Source organism: Monodon monoceros, unplaced genomic scaffold (assembly GCF_005190385.1).
Source record: "Monodon monoceros isolate NGI ecotype Baffin Bay Population unplaced genomic scaffold, NGI_Narwhal_1 Super_Scaffold_9, whole genome shotgun sequence".
NCBI lineage: Eukaryota > Metazoa > Chordata > Mammalia > Artiodactyla > Monodontidae > Monodon > Monodon monoceros.
In genome coordinates this window covers 3,984,888-4,008,336 of record NW_021703786.1, presented here as the reverse complement: position 1 = coordinate 4,008,336, position 23,449 = coordinate 3,984,888, and the positions used below count along the sequence as shown (strand labels likewise).

General features: G+C 39.9%; 1 protein-coding gene across 4 annotated transcripts in view; it reads right to left on the bottom strand.

Annotated features, from left to right (window-relative positions):
• Positions 1 to 23,449, bottom strand: part of TOM1L1 (target of myb1 like 1 membrane trafficking protein) — a 52,910-nt gene that overhangs the window by 14,364 nt on the left and 15,097 nt on the right. For all 4 annotated transcript variants that reach the window (XM_029211813.1, XM_029211810.1, XM_029211812.1 and 1 more), the window contains 4 exons: positions 6,703 to 6,836; positions 2,274 to 2,334; positions 1,770 to 1,887; positions 366 to 462 (listed from right to left, as the gene is read on the bottom strand). In XM_029211813.1, coding sequence (XP_029067646.1) covers positions 366 to 462; positions 1,770 to 1,887; positions 2,274 to 2,334; positions 6,703 to 6,836 — 410 coding nt within the window. The remainder of the gene's footprint in view (positions 1 to 365; positions 463 to 1,769; positions 1,888 to 2,273; positions 2,335 to 6,702; positions 6,837 to 23,449) is intronic.

Below are 23,449 nucleotides of genomic sequence, written 5' to 3'. Positions count from 1 at the left end.
GGCCGTTTCTGTTCCCCCACTTTGTCTTTGTATTTTTCCTACCTCCTGTTACCACTAAAAAAATAAGAGAAACAGAGAATTTATGGAAGGCTTGCTATGTACTGAGTGCTATACTAGGAGGTACATACAGCATTGCACAGAATCTCTTTAAGAATCCTAGAGAGTATTCTTAGAAGAGAAATGAAGGCTCACACTGGTTAAGTTTCTCATCCAAGGTCACACAGCTAATAGGAAGCAGTACTGAAATTCTAAATCAGTAATGTATGATTCCTAAGTCTCTACCTTTTCTATTATGTCATGTTTTCTTAAATACGAGGAATCAGAATGAGATGGAATTAGTTCTGGAGTATTACTGACATACTTACAGGGGTGTTTCTGTGTTTTCTGAGGCTAGCAAATCCACCTGTGGATGAAGACTGGGTTTCAAGTTGTTTGTTACAACAGGACTTGTAGAGCTGAAATCTAGAACACAAAATGTACTTATTGCTTGGCTCTAAAACATTTTGTCCATCAGTTCTGTTGAATTTTCTGCTGTTTTTTTTTTTTTAAAAAAAACACCAAATTAAGGAGATTGAGATAGTTCTGTCACCGTAAAATTGTGGGATTTCCTGAAACAGAAATTCAAAAACATCATTTATGGCAACTGGAAAGAGAGAAATTCCCTGCCATAAAAAGAGGATGTTGTAAAGGTAGCAAACGTTATTGTGTTGGGTTTTCTAAAATCCCAAACTGACTCACAATGGAAGGGATTTTATGTTTTATCCTGTCAAGCACAAAAGTAAAAAGCTATGGCATATATAGAGCTCTACCCTCACCTCTCCAAACTCTCAAGTTCCCATAATCATGAGACACCCCAAAGAGGATAATTATTTCCACCCCCGCTCTGAAAATGCCTGATAAAAACTCAAGAAAACTCTTCAATATAATGGACTCCAAACATCCCACTGGTCTAAGCAAGCAGCCAACATTTTAGAAATGGGATAAGTAATAAGAAAACCACAACTTGAGTGATACTGACTATTCTGATTCTAAAAAATCCTGCTAACATAAAAGGAAAGCAAACTGATTTTAATTTGGCAGAAAATTCTGGATTTCAGCATTTTTCATCATCTTTACTTTGTAATTTACCAAAACTTTTTGGGAAGGGTAATAGGAGACAACAAATAAGACAGAGAAGGTAGGTAACCCTAAGCCTACAGTGCAACATCATTCATTTACCTTCACAGAAAACCATTAAAGCAACAATTGCTCTCACTTTATAAAGTAGGAAAGTCTCTAAGGTGGGTGGCTAAGAGGTGCCAGAACTGGGGTTTCAACTTGGACTTCCCTGACTCAAAAGCTTGTGATTTGCCCTCCACATTTCACCATCATGAGGCCTCATAATTCCTGATTTTGTCTATATGCATCAAGTATTACCCTTCCTGATGCTGTAGTATGGCAAAGAAAACCAAAGATAATAGTGAGTGGGTTCAGAGTAGGTTTAAGTATTGGCCATGGAGCTGAACAAGCTCTATAAGCAGGCCAGGCGAATTTGTCAAAATACTAAGCCAGTGGGATGAGTTTCAAGGACCTCCTCCGCCAGACATATCCCATTCCTGAACTGGGTGTGACCTAACCATTTGTCAAGAAGTACTTAAATCTCCTGATATAGTTCTCTGATATTCAAACTGACTTCAGTTCTTCTCAGGTTCCATTTAATCAAGAAACCAAGAGAACTGTTTCACATCAAGCTCTTCCACTGGTCTGAAAAGGCCCATGTGCTTATTTACTTAAGTCTGAAAGCTGAGCATTCAGTGTGTTGAGTTCTCCCAAAGTGGCCCTATGCATCAGAGGGCTGCGACTCAGGTCAAGGAGATCAGAGGATGGGGCAGAAGGTTCACTGGTAGTCTGAAAACAAAGCAAACAAAAACACAATTTACAAAAAAATTATGTCAGGCAGTTTGTCACAGCTTTCTCCCCAGACTTTCCTTTGGAGAAAGGAAGATCCTATTTGGAAGTATCCTGAGAGAGAACTCTCCATTCAATAGACAATGCTAGTACTAATCACATCTCGCCACTGATATGGGTCCCTGCTTAATTAGAGAATCTTCTTATGACCTCTTATCAATAACTCAATGAGTTATTAAGGCAGACACTCTACACTACTAAAACCACTCCAAATCATTAATGCATGTCTTCTCTTTTTTAAGACTTGTTTTATATAAGCTTTGCTCCTTGCTGTAGAATTCATAAAATTTTCAATTGTTTATTTTATAACAGTTCTATTTACTTACATTGGCATCTTCCCTCTGGTTCTTATTTTGCTCCAAAATCCTTTGTTGGTTTCGAATGAACCTGTTTGAATTAACAAAATGCAAGTATTTAAAAGAAAACAGATATGAAAATGCTATAATATTTAACAGAATTATTAATGTGCAAATATTTAGGGATAATCAGCCTCATCCCCAATTCCCAATAAAGTACTTTAATAACTTTTTCCCAGTTTATAAAAGTAATAATGCCTTTAAAGAAGACTATGAGAAAATGGACAAATATTACAAATATGAATAATTCCATAATCAAGATATGGTTCCTATTAATATTATGATGTACTTCCTTCTAGTATTTTTTTCTGTAAGTCAATCTATTTTAAACTTAGTTGAAATTATACTTTACATAATTCTGTATTCTAATTCCATTATGTTCAGATCATTTTTCTAGTTATTCAGAAATACAACTTATAGTGGTTGCATACTTAACCTAATGAATCACATATATAAATATTCTCCTTATTCTCAAATATGAGTTGTTTCTAATTTTGCCAAAATTATCAAAAATGATCATTTTCCATAAAATTCACATACAATTAACATATTTTCACTGTTTAATCTTCATTTTTATAAGACACTTGACACCTAACAATATTACCTTTTACAACTTTGTTTTAATTTTACATTGTTCGTACACTGTGGGTAAAGGAGGAGCAGTTAAATAAATAAATAAGAGAATAGGTTTCAAAGAATAGTGAAGCTGAAAGCAGAAATCCAAGGCACAAGTGTCAGTATTATTACTGAGTAGTTATAAGACCATACATATGATCCTCAGTTCTCCATCTACTCAAAGAGAATAGCAATATCTGAACCATTTCCTCAAAGTTATTCTCAAGGGCAAGATACAGACAGATAATACAGGTGGATGAATGTGGAAATGCTTTGCAAACTAAAAGTTGCTTTAGAAATACACAGTATTACTATTACGACACATTGATTCCATGAACCTAAACACTTTCAAGTCTAAAAGCTTATACTGAATTAAAACATGACTTAGGTTTAAGGATTTTCCCCTTTCTAACACACGTACTTCTTTTTCCATCTACTCATGGTATTGGCTTCCTGCATGCTAGCTAGTTATGTGCAAGGTATGAACAACCTTCACAAATCAAGCCTTGAGTAACAATTTCTGTTACCTTATTTGCACAGCTATTCCCTGGATGTAATGAGTGGAAACTTCTGGGGATTTTGGAATAGGGTGAATGTATTTTGCCTGTGGGATGGATGTGAATCTTTAGGGAACAGAGGGCAGACTGTGATGAGCATGGTAAGTAGGATGATTCCCCTGCCAAGATATCCACATCCTAATCAATGGAACAGTGAATATGTTAGGTTAGATGGCATATGGAGTGAATATTGCTAATGAGTGGACTTTAATAGGGAGATTATCCTGGACCACACAGATGAGCCCAGTGTAATCACAAAGGTCCTTAAATGTGGACGAGGGAGGCAGACGAAGGAAGCAAGAGGGATACAATGTGAGAAGGACCCGGCCAGACAACTTTGGCTTTGAAGATGGAGGAAAGGGGTCAGGAGCCTAGAAAAGTGGCATAAGTTGCACAAGTTAAGGAAAAGATTTTCCTCCAAAAAGGAATGCAGCCCTGGTTCAAAGCTGAATCAGAAAAAGCTGTTCACAGAAATAACCCAGTCTCCTGATATCAAGACCAGATAAACACACATTCCCCCTTGGAGGAAGCTTTTAGTAAGTGGTCTTATGGTTTGTAATAGAATTCTCCAAAATGAAAACCATGAGTCAGCACTCTACTGAAAACCATATGGTTTTCCTTAGATATCTTCCCATTTACAAAGATTTATACCAACCACCCCCCCAAAAAGACCAAACAAACCAACAAAAAAAACCCAAAAAAAAACGAAGGGCAAGGTTTGCTCAGTGGTAAGGGAACATGGTCACAGGGCTCACATCCCTCCCTTGGTGCCCTGTCACCTCTTCACAGAACGGCCGCTCTCCCTGACAGTGAGAGAGTGAGGGAAAGAACTTATTTTGCAGCTGTGGGTTTTACTTCCCTGATTCTCTTGGTTCATTCACGATGAGTGGGGAAAAAAGTCTAGACAATAAATTAGAAGGCTCACTGGGACAAAAAGAGGAGGAGGACAAGAAATTAATATTTAATGTGCTAGCACCCAGCTAGGTGCTTTAATATACATTATCGCATTTAATTCTTAGAAACAAACAAATAAAATAAACAAACCCTCTCCAAATAGGTAGTATTATCCTCTTTAATAAATAGGAAAAAACCCAAATCTTAAAAAAAGTTAAGCAATTTGTCCAAAATCATCAGTAAGATTTGAATCCGGACCTGTTCACCTCCTTCCCTTATGTCACACTGGTCCCATTCTTCATCTGTTGGTGGGAAGTATGGCCACTAATTCCAGGAAATTCTCGACAGAAATGGTTCCCCTAAGGGCGTCTTGAAATGTCACTGTAACTAGGAGGAAAACCTCTGATATTTAGCAGGTAGGGGCCACATAAGGGAAAACTGCCCTACCCAAAATGCCAATACAACTCTTATTTGAAACAAGGATCTAGAAAAAGTTTGGGGATCTCAGAGACTCCAGAATTTCTATGCTAGGAAGGCCTAGGTACAGGTTTGGAAAGAGACCAGGAGACTTGCCTGAAGCTATGTTTGTATATAGCACTTCTCATTAAGACTGAGGAGAAAGCCACCTGTCAATCTAAGTATGCTGCCACTCTTTGGGGCCGGGTTCTAGGTGCCGGCTCTCTCCCCAGGCCTGTTGTGCCTTCCCATAGCTTCACAACCATATGTGCTCTTACCTGCTCCTGGTTTAGTCAACTCCTCCTCATCCCATAGTTCTCAGCTTAAATGGTACTTCCTCATAGAAGCCTTCCTGTCCTTTTTCTGACCTGGATTAGGTCTGACTGTTATTCTCACTAAATAGACCTCCTATTCACTGCATTTATTTCACTTTCCAAGTGTGTATATTTATATATATGATTGAAGGTGTTTTCCTGACTATAGGCTTGACTATAGATTACAATAGGTTATAAAACTATTACTTTGGGGCTTCCCTGGTGGTGCAGTGGTTGAGAGTCCGCCTACCAATGCAGGGGACACGGGTTCATGCCCCGGTGTGGGAAGATCCCACATGCCGCGGAGCGGCTGCGCCCATGAGCCATGGCCGCTGAGCCTGCGCGTCCGGAGCCTGTGCTCCGCAACGGGAGAGGCCACAACGGTGAGAGGCCCGCGTACCACAAAAAAAAAAAAAAAAAAAAAAAAGACTATTACTTTGATGAATGAATAAATGACTTGGAAACAACTTAAATGCCTAATAAGTGAACTGTGAGAGAAACGTGGACCATTATGCAGCTATTAAAAATAATGGTTTAGCCAAAGCATTTAAGAACATAGGATACACAAATACTGGTTTTACGGCAAAGAAAATCAAGGGAGAAACAAAAGTATATGTTCTTTATATGATCACGACTATAAAAAAGCTTAGAAAAATACTAAAATGTTAGAAACAAAATTATGAGTACAGTCGACCCCTGTATCCACAGGTTCTGTATCTGTGGGTTCTGCATCTGAGGATTCAACCAACCTCAGATTGAAAATATTTGAAAAAGAAAAATTCCAGAAAGTTCTAAAAAGGAAACTTGAATTTGCCATGAACCAGCATCTATTTACATAGCATTTACATTTACTAGGTATTATAAGTAATCTAGAGATGATTTAAAGTGTACAGGAGGATGTGCATAGGTTATATGCAAATACTACACTATTTTACATAACGGGCTTGAGCATCTGTGGATCTTGGTATCCTTGGGGGGGTTCCTGGAAACAATCCCCTACAGATATCAAGAGATGACTGTGTTTAAACTTTTTGCCTTCATACTTTTCTGAATGGAATTTAGAAAAAAAATCTGTGTTCATATACAGATTATACTCACTGGCTACTCTGGTTTTGTGTAGACTATTTTCTCCATATAAATATCCTCCTCTCTTCTCTTTACCATTTCCATGTTGTTCTCCACCTCAAACTTAGGGTAAACCTCACTTTCACTATGACTCTTTGTTTATAGCATTGGTCTGTTTGAGAGCTTACAATGTGCTCAGTGCAGACAACATTCCGTGATTAAGATCCAGGCCCTGCTCACAGGGCAGTACATGAGCATTGCTTACACTGCCCGTGAATGCCCCTCACATTGCTCAGGCACACGCTCATTCCTGCAAGCCATATCACACACTCCCAGAAGAGCAGGACCAGGATTCCCTATCTTGGGAGGAAGGCAGCCATGTCCAGAACTTGTTCCTGATCTTTCTGAGTGCTCACCTGTAGGCACTCTAAGAACACGGGGTACCTGGAGGTTAAACTAGCACTGGAGGAGGGTCGGAGAGGGCGTGCCATTGCTCACCTCTCATATCCAAGGATGGCGTTATTCAAATCCTCATTCACCTGAATTAGCTCAACAGTGACATCTTCATTCTCCACCACTACGAGCAGGTCCATGATCCTCTCCTGCATCTCCCGACCTGTCTTATAAAGTTTCTGTCAAAGAAGGAGAGAGATTTCTTCTTCAGTGCTAAAAAAACAACTGATTTGCCAATCTGTATACTACTGTGACCATCTCCACACTGAGTCACCTATGGGAGATTACCAAAGTATTTAACTATGGACAGCTCATCCTTTCTCTATGAAGGATATCAGAACAATATTTTCCTCTAAAAATCAAAATGGGCATCATAAGGACAATAATGTACATTGCATGTAATGCTGGACTAGAAATCAGAAGTGGTGTACAGGAATTCTACGTTCACTACTTATTAGCTGTGCTGTGTTAGGAAAAAAAAAATCACTTGTTTTCTAAATCTGTTTACTCACTTGACAAGTGAAAAATATACTACTTGCCACATCTACCTCAAGGGGTGACAGAAAATCAAATGAGGTGTATAATGAGGAACTATACAACTATAAAGAACTACATAAAACATAAAATGCTATTGTTGTTATTTGTGGTAATAGAAGAAAGTAATTAAAATGCATTTATAGCAGTATAATTTTCTTGTTATGTTTTACTTAAACATGTAACGTTTATAGTTACAACATCACATTCCAAGGTAAACTGAAGCAGGATTCAAAAACTAGTCATCAATGCCATTTTTATTTGGACTGCCTGGAATCACTGTATTACACAAGACTCTACTCCCGAAACCAGCTTTTTCTCATAAGCGTCAGAGGCACCTACAACAGACTTACTGACTCAGAATTGCCTAGGCTGAGAGTTTGGGAATTTACACTTTTTAACAAGCATCTCAAAGTGTTTCTTATGTACACTGATATTTGAGAACTGCTGTCTTACAACTTACTTTCTCTTAGGCAAACCTCCAGTAAGCCTGAGGAACATAAAACTGGTATTAATATTCCTTCAAACCCACCCTGGCTAGAATTTGTCCATGTAATAATACATTAACATCAGGCAAGAACACAGGGAAGCTCCCCTTTCAAAATGAAAGCAGCAGAACTTGCTAAATCACAGCACTGTTACATTATCTGATCTTTTCCCTCAAGAAAGACAGACTTAAAAAAAAAAAAAAAAAGACCTGCTGAAAAACTTACACTTCACAAAACCATTTAGAATCTCAAACAATCTATCACAAGATTTCCAACAGGAAATCTCTAAATAAATAAATCAAACCACTACTAGCTGGCATTTAGACTCAGAGGTAAAGGCTACCATACCTCCACAAAATCTTAACAGAAGTATTTAGAAGACAGAAGAAAAGGGAAAGGAAAAAAAAAAAGTGAGACAGACAGATGACAGACTCTAGGTTTTCATACTTGCACTGTGCAACCAGAAAAACTGTCCCAGTTCCTAATGATGTGGTCACTGTCTGCAGCAGTTGACAAACTTTTTCTTAAAGGTCCAGATATTAAATATTTTCTGCTTTGTAGGCCACAAAGCCTGTGTTGTAACTATCCAACTCTGCCAAGGTGAGAGTTACCACACACAATATGTAAACAAATGGGTGTGGCCACATCCTAGTAAAATTAAGTCAGGTGGTTGCTAAATTTGAGTCACTTATGGTCCCCTGGTAGAGCACAAAGAGAAAAGACTTTAGACTCAGTGGACCAAAGGTCTCTCCCATCTACATACCTGATATGGGATATGGTTAAAACTTAGCCTCAGTTTACTTTTTTATCTGTAAAACAAGGATAACAACCATCTTATAGGGTTGTTGTCAGAACAGAAAATGATGCAGTTGAAACCCACATATGGCATACAGGGTAGTCAATGAATGTATTATGGTTGCCTAAGGAGGTGTCCCTAGCAGCTTAACTAGCAAACTAATATTATACATTCCTGGGACTTCCCTGGTGGTCTAGTGGATAAGACTCTGCACTCCCAATGCAGGGGGCCTGGGTTCGATCTCTGGTCAGGGAACTAGATCCGGCATGCATGCCACAACTAAGAAGTCTGCATGCCGCAACTAAGACCTGGTGCAGCCAAAATAAATACATATATATTTTTTTTTAAAAAAGGAAAAAACTAAGAAGCATTTGGTTATAACCCCATGATGAACGAGAACTTTACCTCTGTTCTGCGTTAGTGTACAGAACAGTTCTCTTTGCTCACTGGCAGCCTTGCTAGAACAATGTCAAGATCAAGGAAATACAATGGCTGTTAGATGCCTGTGACAAAAGTAGAAAGTAATCTGAAATGAATTTGCAGCCAACGTCAAGAGCCCCCGGTCACATGAAGACTGTCCCTTTGCCCTCTCAAGAGACAGATGGAATGGAAACATGAAAGGGGCACCACATTTCTCAGCAGGTTTGCAAAGCAGAATTTGAAAAACCTCTTCAAAAGCCAGCCCACTCTGATCTTTGCAATTGATGTCTGTCTCAGAGGAGGGCCAAGCCACCTGGAAACAGCACAGATCAAGTACCATGGACCAAAAGGATGGGTCAGAAGTTCCCCACAGCAGGCACCTGCAGGGCTGTGGACGTGGGGAGCAAGGCGGCATGAGTTAAAATACGGAGGAACAGCTGCTGGTGCATATGCCCATCACAGAGGCCCTGGAATCGCCTCCCTTTACACCATATCAAAGCCCAGGCAGGCTTCTGAGCTAAAGTGATTCTAACAATCAATTCAAACGTCTTTGGAGCAAAACAAAAAGGAGCTCATTAAGAGCTTCCTCTTCTGACATCCAGATGGCTCCCACTCTTTCGCAGAGCATTCAGGAATTAAGGAAGAAGATTCTTCCACACTTTGAACTTCCACTGCAATTGTCCCACATTCACCAACACAGGGCAACTCAATAAAAAGAAAAACAAAAGTATCTGAACATATCCCTTGAAAAAGTAATAAAAGGAAGAAACGTGTTTGCTTAACAGCCTTCTCTGGAAATAATACCTGGAAAAATAGCACTACTGCTATTACACATCTGCTCTCTCCCAGGACCTCCTACCAAGACAGCAAGAGACCCCGAGAACGTCCCTATATACTCAAAACCAAAACTGCCCCCGCTCACCATGAAACCAAACATTCCTCAGCATAACTTGCTCATACAGTTTCTTCTTTCTTTTACAGGCCTCTGTTGAATGAATGACAAGTTAACTGTTAACATAATCCTCCAGAAAATCATTAACTTCCAACTCTTTTTCCCAACTAAATATTGTAAACATCTTCAGTAACTCCTTAGCCCTTCTTTTGCCCTAAATCATTAATTCTTCAACAGAGGATCAATCTATTCAACTTAATAGACATTTGATAAGCTCACTCAGTACACAAAACATACACTCTAAATGTGCATAGCTGTATGGATTTATAAGTAGAGGTCTTGGTTACTGCCTTCAAGTTGCTTCCACTCTAGCTCAGGAGCTAATATATACCTACGTGAACAGACAATAGGTTAGCCACCTATGCTAGAAAGTCAGTCCTGGGTTCAAAATGAGAAACAAGTGCTATACTGGATAGAACACAGCCTCAGGAAGACAAGGTTCCCACTCCAGCTCCATCACTCGCTTGCCACTGTGTGGACAAATCATTCCCTTTCTGAATATGTAGCCTCATCTGTAAAGGGAGATGGTCTTAATGGCATTGAAAGTCCCTTCCACTCTTAACACCTTACAAGTCTCTGAATGGGAAAGACAGTAAGAGCGGTCAGGGCAGATGACTTTTTATTTTACTCTCAGGTTTTTTTTTCTCAACTGTTACCAATTATTCTCACAGGACCAAATTTTAGATTCACATGATTTGACACTTCTCTAATAAGTTAGAGTAAGGCTTTTTCTAGTTGTGCTTTCAGAATTGGAGCTCACTTTATTCTACAGAAGACTAGAACATTCTCTTCTTTCATTGTCCTTACTGCGTCTAGGCAAAAACAAGACTAAAATGGGAGGTGAGCCACTCAAGGTAAGAGTACGGTGATTCAGAGACAACTACATAACACCTAGAAAACAAATGCAAGAACGTGCAGCAACATTTCATTACTGTGACCAGAACAGATACTTTTAACTCATCGCAATACTCATAGACTAGACGTGGCCTCAGAATCTTCGCACACCACTCCAGCAAGCTAAAAGAAATCCTGTCTCTGCCCCTAATGAAGTTCAAAGTCCAGGAGCAACATAGTGGTTGGGAAAGGTGTCTTTCACCAAAATAGTTTCATTGCCTAAGAATCTAACAAAGAGAAAGGAGCTCTGAGAATAAGCAGGGCTTCGGGATCTAACTGCTCGGCACGGATTGGAGGAAAAGATAGGGGATTCCACATAAGTATACCAGATTTCAGACAGAAGGAAACAGACAACGCATTTCAAATAAACAGAACAGCTGCCAGAAGGTATGCACCAACAGACAAAACAGGAAATGCTTTTACTGTTAACAACTTCATATAAGACTGTGATCACTGGTAAAGTATATGTACAAGAAGAGCAGAGAAATTTTTGAGCGGAGACTTTTCCTACCGGCTGCACACCTTTCTTTTGCCTTCCAGATCCACCATCCATACTCTGCCCTGCTGTGTGCCCTGGGGGCTGGCCTGTAGCGGGCATACCACCAAGTCCCCTGCCCTCTAGCTTTTGACTGGGTTCAGCCCACAGGATGCACGGGGAGGAAATGGGAGGGCGAAGGAGAGTGAGGTCTGGATATTATCTTCATTCCTTCCACCAAAGGCACCACTACTCTCAAGGCTGCCTTCCTCATATTCTGCCCACTGGGTTCTGGCAAAAGTTTCTTCTTGCCTATTTATGCCTAGGGGTATTAGCTAATAGCCCAGGGTAACAAACTTGCTCCTGTGGTTTCTCTGAGCCCTGTGGTACCTCACTAAATAAACAGTACCTTGATTAAATTCTTTTCAAATTACCCAAATGGAGTATGCTATCTGTTTCACTGATAAGCCCTAAAAGGCATGAAAACAGAGCAATTTAAATAGTATGATACCAACACAGGGATAGACAAACAGATCAAACCAAGAGAACAGCCTCTGGAAAGACATCCTTGCACTAGAATAGAGAATATGATAAAGAGGTATTTGAAATCAGTGGAGAAGGTATAAATTGTTACTAAATGTTATTTGGACAACCAGCCATATAACTGAAAAAGATAAATGAAGGGAAAATCTCTAACTGATACCAAGGATAAAGATTTTAATTTTATTTTTTAAATTAATTAAGTAATTAATTTTGGCTGCACTGGGTCTTCGTTGCTGCGCACAGGCTTTCTCTAGTTGCAGAGAGTGGGGGCCACTCTTCGTTGCGGTGCACAGGCTTCTCATTGAAGTGGCTTCTCTTGTTGCGGAGCATGGGCTCTAGGCGCATGGGCTTCACTACCTGTGGCACGTTGGCTCAGTAGTTGTAGCTTGCAGGCTCTAGAGCACAGGATCAGTAGTTGTGGCACACAGGCTTAGTTGCTCCGCGGCATGTGGGAACTTCCCGGACCAGAGATCAAACCCGTGTCCCCTGCATTGGCAAGCAGATTCTTAACTGCTGTGCCATCAGGGAAGTCCCAAGATTTTAATTTTAAACCACATAAAATAAAGGGAAAATCCATTAATTTATTAAAGATATTTTTGTTGAATGATTACATTGTGCAGCACTGCTCTGGGAGCGGAACCTGAGCAGTAAACAGGACAAGCCTTTGAAGCATCCATTCTAGAAGGCAAAGACAGCTGCACAAACATGCAGGAAAAGCATCAGTGTGCTGGGCAGAGAATGAAAAGGGGGTGAAAAAGAAAGTGATGACTTTAAACTGGGGAGCCAGTGAAGACCCCTCCGAGGAGGTAACATACTAAGTTGGAATGATGAGAAAAAGCTGGCCATTAAAAGACGGGAAGCATGAGAGTCAAGGGTGAAACAGCTCCCCGACAAGAACGAACTCAGTGTGTCCAGGGAATAGGAAGGTGGTCGCTGTGGCTGGACCAAGGACACATGAGCTATGGAAGGAAAGGTGGGCAGGAGCAGACTGGGAGAGGTTTTGTGGCCAGAGTAAGAAAGCTGGGTTTTATTCCAAGTGTAATGGGAAGCCACTGGAGGGTTTCCAGCAAGGAGCAACATGATCTGGTCTACCTTTTAGAAAGCTATAGAGATGCTCAATATCATTAGTTATTAGGGAAACGCAAATGAAAACTATAGTGAGATACCACTTCACACCTACTACATAGCTAAAAAACTCCAGAAAACCACAAGTGTTGGCAAGGAAGTGGAGAAATTGAAACCTGTGTGTTGCTGGTGGGAATGTAAAATGGTGCAGCCACTGTGGAAAAAAGTTTGGCAGTTCCTCAAAAAGTTAAACATAGAGTTTCTATATGACCTAGTGATGCTACTCTGAGGTATCTACTCAAAAGAACATAGGTATTCAAACAAAAGCTTATACATGAATGTTCACAGCAGCTATTCACAATAGCCAAAAGGTAGAAACAACTCAAATGTCCATCAACTAATAAATAAATAAATAAATAAATAAAATACAGTATACCCATACAATGGAATATTGGGCCATAAAATGTGCTACAGCATGGTTGAACCTTGAAAACATTATAGTAAGTGAAAGAATCATATTTTATGATTCCATTTATATGAAATATTCAGAATAGGTAAATAAATACACAGAAAGAGAAAGCAGATAACTGGTTGCCTGGGACTGGGCAAAAACAGGAAGGGAGAGAGATAGCTTAATGGGTATAGGGTTTCCTTTGGGGATGATGAAAATGTTTTGGAACTAAATAGAGGAAATGGTTACACTGTGAACATGAATTCCACTAAATTGTACACTTTAAACTGTAAACCTTAAAGTGATTAATTTTATGTTTTAACATAAAACTTTATGTTTTAAAATGTTTTCACATTTTTATTAATGTTATGTGAATTTTACCTCAATTAAAGAAAAAAAAAGCTATATAGTTCTTGATTTTCAACACAGCACTGTACTCAGTATCCTGAAAATATTTTTGACAACAAAATACCTAAAAATATTGGATACAATATAAACGTATTTTAATGTGCATGCCTAAACTTTCAAGAAAGCATGAGAAGTCCTCAAAGGCTAAATCCAAATAGGATCCAAAGATATGAGAGGCAATAAAGGCACAAGGGCCCGAAAGACACCCATCTGTCAATCTCTAATAACCCTGAGAGGCAGGAGACAAAGCCTGGGGCCCGAACAAGGTACTGAGATGCAGCTGGGACATCTGAATGGCTACGACCTATATACGAAATAAGAAATATACATATTGATCTTTGCCCCCCAGTGCTGACAGAGTTCCTAAATCCCTTGGAACTTCCCGGGTGATAGGAGCATCTTTTGTTCGGATGAGGCAACTCTTGATGGGCTCCTGGATGGGGGCTGGTCAACAGAAAGACTAAGACATGATTAGAAGCTTGGAACTTTTAGCCCTATCCTCCATCCTCCGGGTATGGAAGGGAGGCTAGAGATGAGAGTTAACTGATCATGCCTACTTGATGAAGCCTCCATAAAAATCCATAAACTTTGGGGTTCGGAGGGCTTCCAGTTGGTGAACATACCCATGTGCTGGGACAGGCGTGCACCTCAACTCCATAGGGACAGAAGCTTCAGTGTTTGGGACCCTTCTAGACCTCACCCTTTGTACCTCTTCACCTGGCTTTTCACCTGCATCCTTTGTAACATCCTTTAGAATAAACCACTAAATATAAAATTGTCTCCTTGAGTTCTGTGAGCCATTCACGCAAATTATCAAACCTGAGGAGAGGGTTGTGGGAACCCCCGGTTTATAGCCTGTTGGTCAGAAGTATGGGAGACTTAAACTTGCAAAGGGCATCTGAAGTGGGGCAGCCTTGTGGGACCGAGCCCTTAACCTGTGGGATCTGATGCTAACTCTGGGTACTTAATGTCGGAATTGAATTTAATTTTAAGACAACCAGCTGGCATCAGAAAATCAGTCAGTGTGGGCAAAAAACCCATACATTTGGTGTCAGAAGTGCTGGTTGTGAGTAGTACAAAAAACAAAGTTTTCCTTTTGTTATATAAGTTAAAAAGTTAGAAAAAGCAGCTCAGCCCCACAAAGGAAAACGGCAAGGAGAAGGAGAAGCCTCATCTTTAGAGGGAGAGAAGGAAACTACGTATTCTTCCTGAGAATTCTAACAGCCTTTCTGCATTATCATCTCTAGGGATGAGACCCTCTGCCTTCAAAGTTTAAAAACCCTAGTGAGTGTTTTTCTTTTTTCTTCTGATTGCTGAAGTCCCATGTTCTCTTGGAAACCACAAGTTATTTGAAGTCCTTTTTCTCTGGTCTTATTAGTGACACTGGAAGTTCCCTGCTCCTGGAGGTATAGTGCTGGGACAGCAGAAGACAGACTCATGTCCATGTGAGTGCCTAAGGCCCATCCAATCTTACTCTGATTCTGAGGTTACTATAGGCTTCTTCTGAGGAAAGTCACACTGTAAGGGTCTCTTTCTTCTGGGACTGTGTGTACCTCAGTTGGCTGATCCCACCTACATTACTGGACTCTGAATATCCTCACTCTTCTGGTCCCCTGACGGTCTGTCTAAGCTCTCCTGTAATCCTTGGAATTTATTCTTATTTTCATATTTTGTCTGTCATTTCAAAGGGGTTTGGGGAAGAGGAGGTAAATTCTTTTAACAAGCTAAAAGAAAAAAAGTGGTTATTAGCTAGTTTGGGGAAAAAAGTGTCTGTTTCACAGCTATCACAGTGGATTTCAGATACTTTTAGTACTTCTTTACAGATAAACTCTGAATGCCCTGTAATGCTCCTGGGTCCTCAATGCCTCCCACCTTGCCCACTACCCCAACTCTGATGACCCCCCACCAGGCTCATGCTGAAGCCTCCAAAAGCCCCTGCGGTTACATGGGGAAGCTAGGCAGGAAGCCAGCGTTATCTGGGGGCCCTAACTCCACTAATCTGTAGATTTTACAACAGGGGTCCGCAACCCCCAGGCCACAGACCGGTAGCGGTCTGTGGCCTGTTAGGAACCGGGCCGCAGAGCAGGAGGTGAGCAGCGGGCAAATGAGCGAAGCTTCATCTGTATTTACAGCCGCTCCCCATCACTCGCAACCCATCGCTTGCGTTACTGCCTGAGCTCCGCCTCCTGTCAGATCAGTGGCGGTGTCAGATTCTCATGGGAGGACGAACCCTACTGTGAACTGCGCATGCAAGGGATCTAGGTTGCCTGCTCTGTATGAGAATCTAATGCCTGATGATCTGAGGTGGAGCTGAGGCAGTGATGCTAGCGCAGGTGAGTGGCTGCAAATACAGATTATCATTAGCAGAGAGGTTTGACTGCACAGAGACCATAATAAGTCAACTGCTTGCAGAATCATATCAAAACCCTATCAGTGAGTGGCAAGTGAAAACAATCTCAGGGCTCTCACTGATTCTGCATTATGGTGAGTTGTATAATTATTTCATTATATATTACAATGTAATAATAATAGAAATAAAGTGCACAATAAATGTAATGTGCTTGAATCATCCCGAAACCATCCCCCCACCAGCCCCAGTCCCTGGAAAAATTGCCTTCCACGAAACCGGTCCCTGATGCCAAAAACGTTGGGGGCCGCTGGTTTTACACAGTTGTGAGAAAACCTCTGAAAAAGTACAAACTAAAGAATTACTTTATTTCTCCATAGTCTGTCTTTGCTGGTTTCATTTTTAGATTCCATCACCTTATTTTAGACTGACCATAGTTGGACAGGATATTGTGATAGAAGAAATATATATTTGGTCTTTATCCCCAGTACCTAGCACAGAGCTTCTAAGACCCTGGGAATTTCCAGAGCAGTAGGATGAGAGAAGCATCTTTCGTTATTGATAAGAAGCCCCTTTCAACCAAGCCTGAGTTTATGCTAATGAGGTGATTCTTGGAGGATGGGGGCTGGCTGCCAGAGGAACCAACCCTGTGATTAGAAGGTTGAAACTTGCAACCTCCAGGAAGGCGAGAGGGACTGGGGGTTGAGTTAGTCACCAGTGGCCAATGATTAAATAAATCATGCCTTTGTAATGGAATCTCTATAAAACCCTAAACTACTGGGTTCAGAGAGCTTCTAGGTGGTGAACACACTCAGATGCTGGGAAGGTGGTGAACTCCAACTCCACAGGGACAGAAGCTCCTGTGCTCAGGACCCTTCCACACCTTGCTGTATGTATTCTTTGTCAACAACGGAAAAATGTCACCTGTCATATCAGTAAACAAAGGATGTTGCAGCCATCAAGCCATCACATTACAGCCTCCCCGACGGTGAGCCCTGAAGGAACTCAAGATAGAAACAGGATGCCCACCATCTAGCAGTCAGCCCCTGCAGCCACCCCCCAAGAGTGTACCCTGAGGAAAGTGAGGATGAGAAAGCACAGGATGCTGGCCCCAGATAGCTGAGGTGTATATCAAAGGAATGGCTTCAGTGAGCCCAGACTCCTGCATCTGTGCAAACATAGAAAAGCACTAAATTCTTTAACTTGAGATATCTGGTTTTCTTTCAGTAACAGTAATCTTTTGATGTTCCAATTACCTGGTCTTTGTTAAAAAAACTCCTATATATCCTGGCTCCTCCCTTGCTTCTTCAGAGTAGTACCTTAGAGCTATCTGAGAGGCTGTGTCTTGGGCTTAAGTCTTCAGTTTTGTCTACCGAATAAAACATAATTCAAAACTTTTAGGGACTTCCCTGGTAGTCCAGTGGTTAAGAATCTACCTTCCAATGCAGGGGACGCAGGTTCGATCCCTGATCGGGGAACTCAGATCCCACATGCTGCGGGGCAACTAAACCCACACACCACAACTAAAGAGCCCACATGCCACAACTACTGAGACCATGCACTCTGGAGCATGCGTGCCACAACTAGAGAAGCCCGCTATGAAAACCCAGCACAGCAAATAAAAAAACAAACAAAAAAACCCAAAACTTTTAGGTTGTACATTTTTTCACTTGACATCTTCATCTGGCTATCATCTGTATCCTTTACAATGAACTGGTAATAGTAAGTAAAGTGTTTCCCTGGATTCCCTGAGCCATCCTAGCAAATTACTGGACCTGAGGAGGGGCTCACGGGGACCCCCGATTTGACTTGTAGCCAAAATGGGACAGAAGTGTGGGCAACCTGGGGACCCACTACTTGTGACTGGCGTCTGAAGTGGGGGCAGTCTTGTGGGACTAAGCCTCTTAACATGTGGGGTCTGTGCTATCTCTGGGTAGCTAGTGCCAGAATGATTTAATGTGAGGGAAAAAACTTCAGACCTGGTGTCTGAAGTGTTGTGAGTAGAGAAATAGTTTTCTTTTACGAGGTTATTTAGATTACAAGAAAAAGTTCAAATACCTGTCAAAAGAATTTAAAAACAGTGCTCCCCGCACCAGCTCTCTATCTGTTACTAACAAAACACGTTAAGAGAGAAAAATAAAGTTACACATTCAATAGGCTCCATAAACAAATTGACCTGGGGCCAGAACCATTCAACTTGAATTGGCCATGAGTAGTGTTCTAATGTTGATTTACAGCCCAAGTCTCTTTACTATTCAAGGCAACACACAACCCTAAGCTCTGGCATCAAAACAGCAACCAGCAAATCAGCACTATCCTTGCAAAACGCAACCAAACATCCGTACCCAAAGACTTGGACACAAAAAGGCATTTCAGTGCACTCCACGATGGCATCAAATAAAACTGGATGCACATATTTGAATGGGATGTTTCAGTGTACATTTTACTGAAGGATTGATTGTTTGCCACAGATGGATAAAAACATGAGAGAAAAATCCTATCACTTCATTTGAGAGCTCTGAAAGGCTGGGAAGACTGTGTGGAACTAGGAATATTGCCATGTCCATTTTTGAAAAATATTATCTGCCACATACCCTTTTACTTTGATATTTACTTTTTAAATTTTAGTTTAACATGCTTGTTAACATCATGAGTCACAGAATTTATATCTGTGAATACCTTTGATTGTGGATTTTTTAAAAGGGATTACTACACAGGAACTCTATGATTAATTTTCGTTTTAATCTCCTCATAACTTGGATGTATAAATGAAGAGCTAAGCTCTTATCTTAGCTCTTCATTTTATATATATATAGAAACTAAGTCCAATGATAGTAAATGACTTGCCCAAGGCCAGGAACCATAAGAATCATTAGCAAAATGATATAACGTTCCTAAGTAAAATATCTTAAAAATAATATACTTAAAACCACTGATCCAAAATACTGATTTCTCAATGCATATTACTCTGATGTTCTATAGGATATTCACAGATACTTAGCAACTAGAGATTCTTTAGTCAAAAAGTCTGTAAATTTTGGGTTAAAGACTCTTTGCACAGACGCAAAAACCCTCAACAAAATATTAGCAAACCAAATCCAACAACACATGAAAAGGATCATATACCATGATCAAGTTGGATTCATCCCAGGCTCACAAGGATGGTTCAACATATGCAAATCAGTCAATGTGATACACCACATCAACAAAAAACAAGACAAAAACCACATGATCATCTCAACAGATGCAGAAAAAGCATTTGATAAAATTCAGCATCCATTCATGATAAAAACTCTTGCCAAAGCATGTAGAGAGGGAACATATCTCAACATTATGAAAGCCATTTTATGACAAACCCACAGCCAACATAATACTAAATGGTGAAAAGCTGAAAGCCTTCCCAATAAATTCTGGAACAAGACTAGGATGCCTACTCTCACCACTTCTATTCAACACAGTATTGGAAGTCACAGCAAGCGCAATCAGACAGAAAAAAGAAATAAAATTATCCAAATTGCAAGAGAAAAGGTAAAACTGTCATTATATGTGGACAATAGGATATCTATATAGAAAACCCTAAAGACTCCACACAAAAACTATTAAAACTGATAAATGAATTCAGCAAGGTAGCAGTATACAAGATTAATACACAGAAATCTGTTGCATTTCTTTCACTAACAATGAAATATCAGAAAGGGAAAGTAAAAAAAAATACTGTTTAAAATTGCATCAAAAAAAAAAAAAAACCTAGGAATAAGCCTAACCAAGGAGATGAAAGACTTATATGCTGAGAACTATAAAACAATGATAAAAGAAATCGAAGATGATTCAAGGAAATGGAAAGATATCACATGTTCTTGGATTGGAAGAATTAATATAGTTAAAATGGCCATACTACTCAAAGCAATCCACAGATTTAATGTGATCCCTATCAAATTACCCATAACATTTTTCACAAAATTAGAATAACCCTAAAATTTATACAGAACACAAGAGACACAGAATTGCCAAAGCAATCCTGAGGAAAAAGAACAAAGCTGGAGGCATAACCATTGGAGACTTCAGACAATACTACAGAGCGACAGTAACTGAAACTGTGGTATCGGCACAAAAACAGACATATAGATAAATGGAACTGAATAGAGAGCCCAGAAATAAACCCACGGTCACACCTAAATAGGTCACACCACACCTACAGTCAGGTAATCTTTGACAAAGGAGGCAAGAATATACAATGGAGAAAAGACAGTCTCTTCAGCAAGTGGTGCTGGGAAAGTTGGACAGTCACATGTAAATCAATGAAGTTAGAACACTCCCTCACACCATAAACAAAAATAAGCTCAAAACGGCTTAAAGACTTAAACATAAGACATGACACCATAAAACTCCTAGAAGAGAACACAAGCAAAACAGTCTCTGATGTAAATTGTAGCAATGTTTTCTTAGGTCAGTCTCCCAAGGCAATAGAAATAAACAAATGAGACCTAATTGAACTTACAAGCTTTTGCACAGAAAAGTAAACCGTAAACAAAACAAAAAGACAACCTACAGACCGGGAGAAAATCTTTGCAAACAATGTGACCGACAAGGGCTTAATTTCCAAAATATACAAAACAGCTCATACAACTCAATAACAAAAAAACAAACAACCCAGTCAAAAGACATACATTTGGCCAACAGGCACATGAAAAGATGCTCAACATTGCTAATTATTAGAGAAATGCAAATCAAAGCTACAATGAGGTATCATCTCACACTGGTCAGAATTGCCACCACCAAAAAATCTACAAATAATAAATACTAGAGAGGGTATGGAGAAAATAGAACCCACCTACACTGTTGGTGGGAATGTAAACTGATACAGCTACTACGGAAAAACAGTATGGAGGTTCCTTCCAAAACTAAAAACAGAGTAACCATATGACCCAGCAATCCCACTCCTGGACATATATCCAGAAAAGATGAAAGATCTAATTCAAAAAGATACACACCCCAATGTTCATAGCGGCACTATTTATAACACCCATGACATGGAAGCAACCTAAGTGTCCATCAACAAATGAATGGATAAAGAAGATGTGGTATATACATATATACACAATGGAATACTACTCAGCCAAAAAAAAGAATGAAACAATGCCATTTGCAGCAACCTAGAGATGATCATACTAAGTGAAGTAAGTCAGACAAAGACAAATATTATATGATATCACTCACATGTGCAATCTAAAAAATAGTCCAAATGAACTTATTTACAAAACAGAAACAGACTCACAGACGTAGAAAACAAATTTATGGTTACCAAAGGGGAAGGGGTTGGGGGAGGGATAAATTAGGACGATATATAAAATATATCTACCATATATAAAATAGATAATAAGGATTTACTGTATAGCACAGGGAACTATATTCAATATCTTGTAATAACCTATAATGGAAAAGAATCAAATAAAAGAATATAGATATATACATATATATGTATTGATATAACCGAATCACTTTGCTCTACACCTGAAACTAACACAACATTGTAAATCAACTATACTTCAATAAAAAAAGACTCTCAGAGCTTTTACTATACTAATGAACTTTCTGACCCTCCAAGAGGAGAAATACAGTAAACAATAGGTTTTGGAACTTATTTGACCACAGATGTCATATTCCCTACATAGTATACAACATAAGACCAGTAGGAAATGCTGTCTTAAATTGTTTCCAAGAGTTGTGTCTTGCTTCCCCCAGAATTTGTCATCTCAATGTTCACCAGAGGACTCTTTCTAAAGTTTTATCTGGTTATGCAGTCCTTCAGCTTATATCCCTTTAATGGCTTCCTTCTGCCACCTGGGTTAAGCCCACTCAGGCATGGCATATCAAGTCTGCAATAACCTGTGCAGACCAGATCTTGCCACCCTTCTCCTGGAACCTGATGCTCCCAAGCTGTGGTTTAAAACCCTCTGTGCACCTGAGGGATACCACAAACTCAAATCCACTGATAGTGGGTAGGAGGTGGCAAGGGGTTCCTTGAGGGGTGTGTCTGATTCCCTTGTGGTCTCTGGAGGTAGGCTTGCATAGATATAACTTGAGAAATGACCTGTTTTTTTCTTTTTTTTTTAAATCGTTTAAAAATGTAAAACCCATTCTGAGTTCACAGACAACTGAAGCCTGCATATAACCCACTGGCCACAGCATGCTGACCCCTGGATTAGAGGAAAGCACAATCCAGGACACTCAAGACTGCCCACAATGAGTACTGCCACAGAACATGGAAGGAAATGAAGGATGCTCCATGACTAGAGACCGTGGAAGCCAGAAGAAGACAGTATGAGGGGCAGCTAACAAACAGCTGAGGTACAGCAGTGAGACAACTGGACAAGACAACCTGTGCTCACGCCTCTCTCCCCATGTGAGACCAGACAGCTGAGGCAGGAGCGTCTGTGTCTAGGTGGGAGCAATGCTTGGGACAGAGACATAGGGTACTGTTACCAGTTGCTGGTAGCAACCAGGAAAAATAGGAAGCATATAACTTAGAAGACCAGATACCAATATAACCCACCCAGCATCATCCCGTGCCAATGCTACGTACTCTGAAAACAGCAGCAAACACAGAAATACTCAGAAATAGTACTAAGAACAAGCTGCAGTGACAGTGTTTTCCACTTGGCATGGGCAAGCTGGGTCACAGAAATGCAGACGAGCTGTCAGGGATCTCACACAAAAATAAGCTCACTATCACCAGTCTATCCAGATACTTGAGAAGTGAAATGAAAGAGGTGATGAACAAAAGAACTTGTACCCAAGGAAAGAGAATCCACAGAGCAAATGGAAAAGCACCTTTAAAAATAATTACTATCCTTAGAAAGACAAAAGGAGAAAGCATATCCATGAAAGAACTATTATAAAAATTGAAATAAATTTTTAAAATAAAAAAATGTTGAAATAAAACATTCATTAGGAGGGCCGAATAGAGAATCTGATGTTCACATTTAAGAGAAATAAGACATAAAATTGAGAAGCTTTGCTAGAACTACAGCATAAAAGAAGGAAGAAACAAAACGTTTATAAAAGTTGAGATAAAAATATAACTGAAAGTTCCATCATCTAAATAATGTTCCATACAAAGATAGAAAGAATACTAGAAAAGAAATATCTGAAATAAGAGCTGAGAATTTCCCAGAAGTAAAATACACTTAAGCTGACAGGGCAAGAGGCCTATCAAGTATTGATACTAAGCAGGTTAAGTAAGGTGAATACACACATGCACATACATGCACACATATCACTAGACACAGTATAGTGAAATTTCAGAAGCATTAAAGAGAAATCACAAATACAATCAGAAAAACAGATTATAAAACAAAGGTGCAAGAATACATAATATGATACTTCTCAATAGCACCACTGGGTGCAAGAACAATGGAG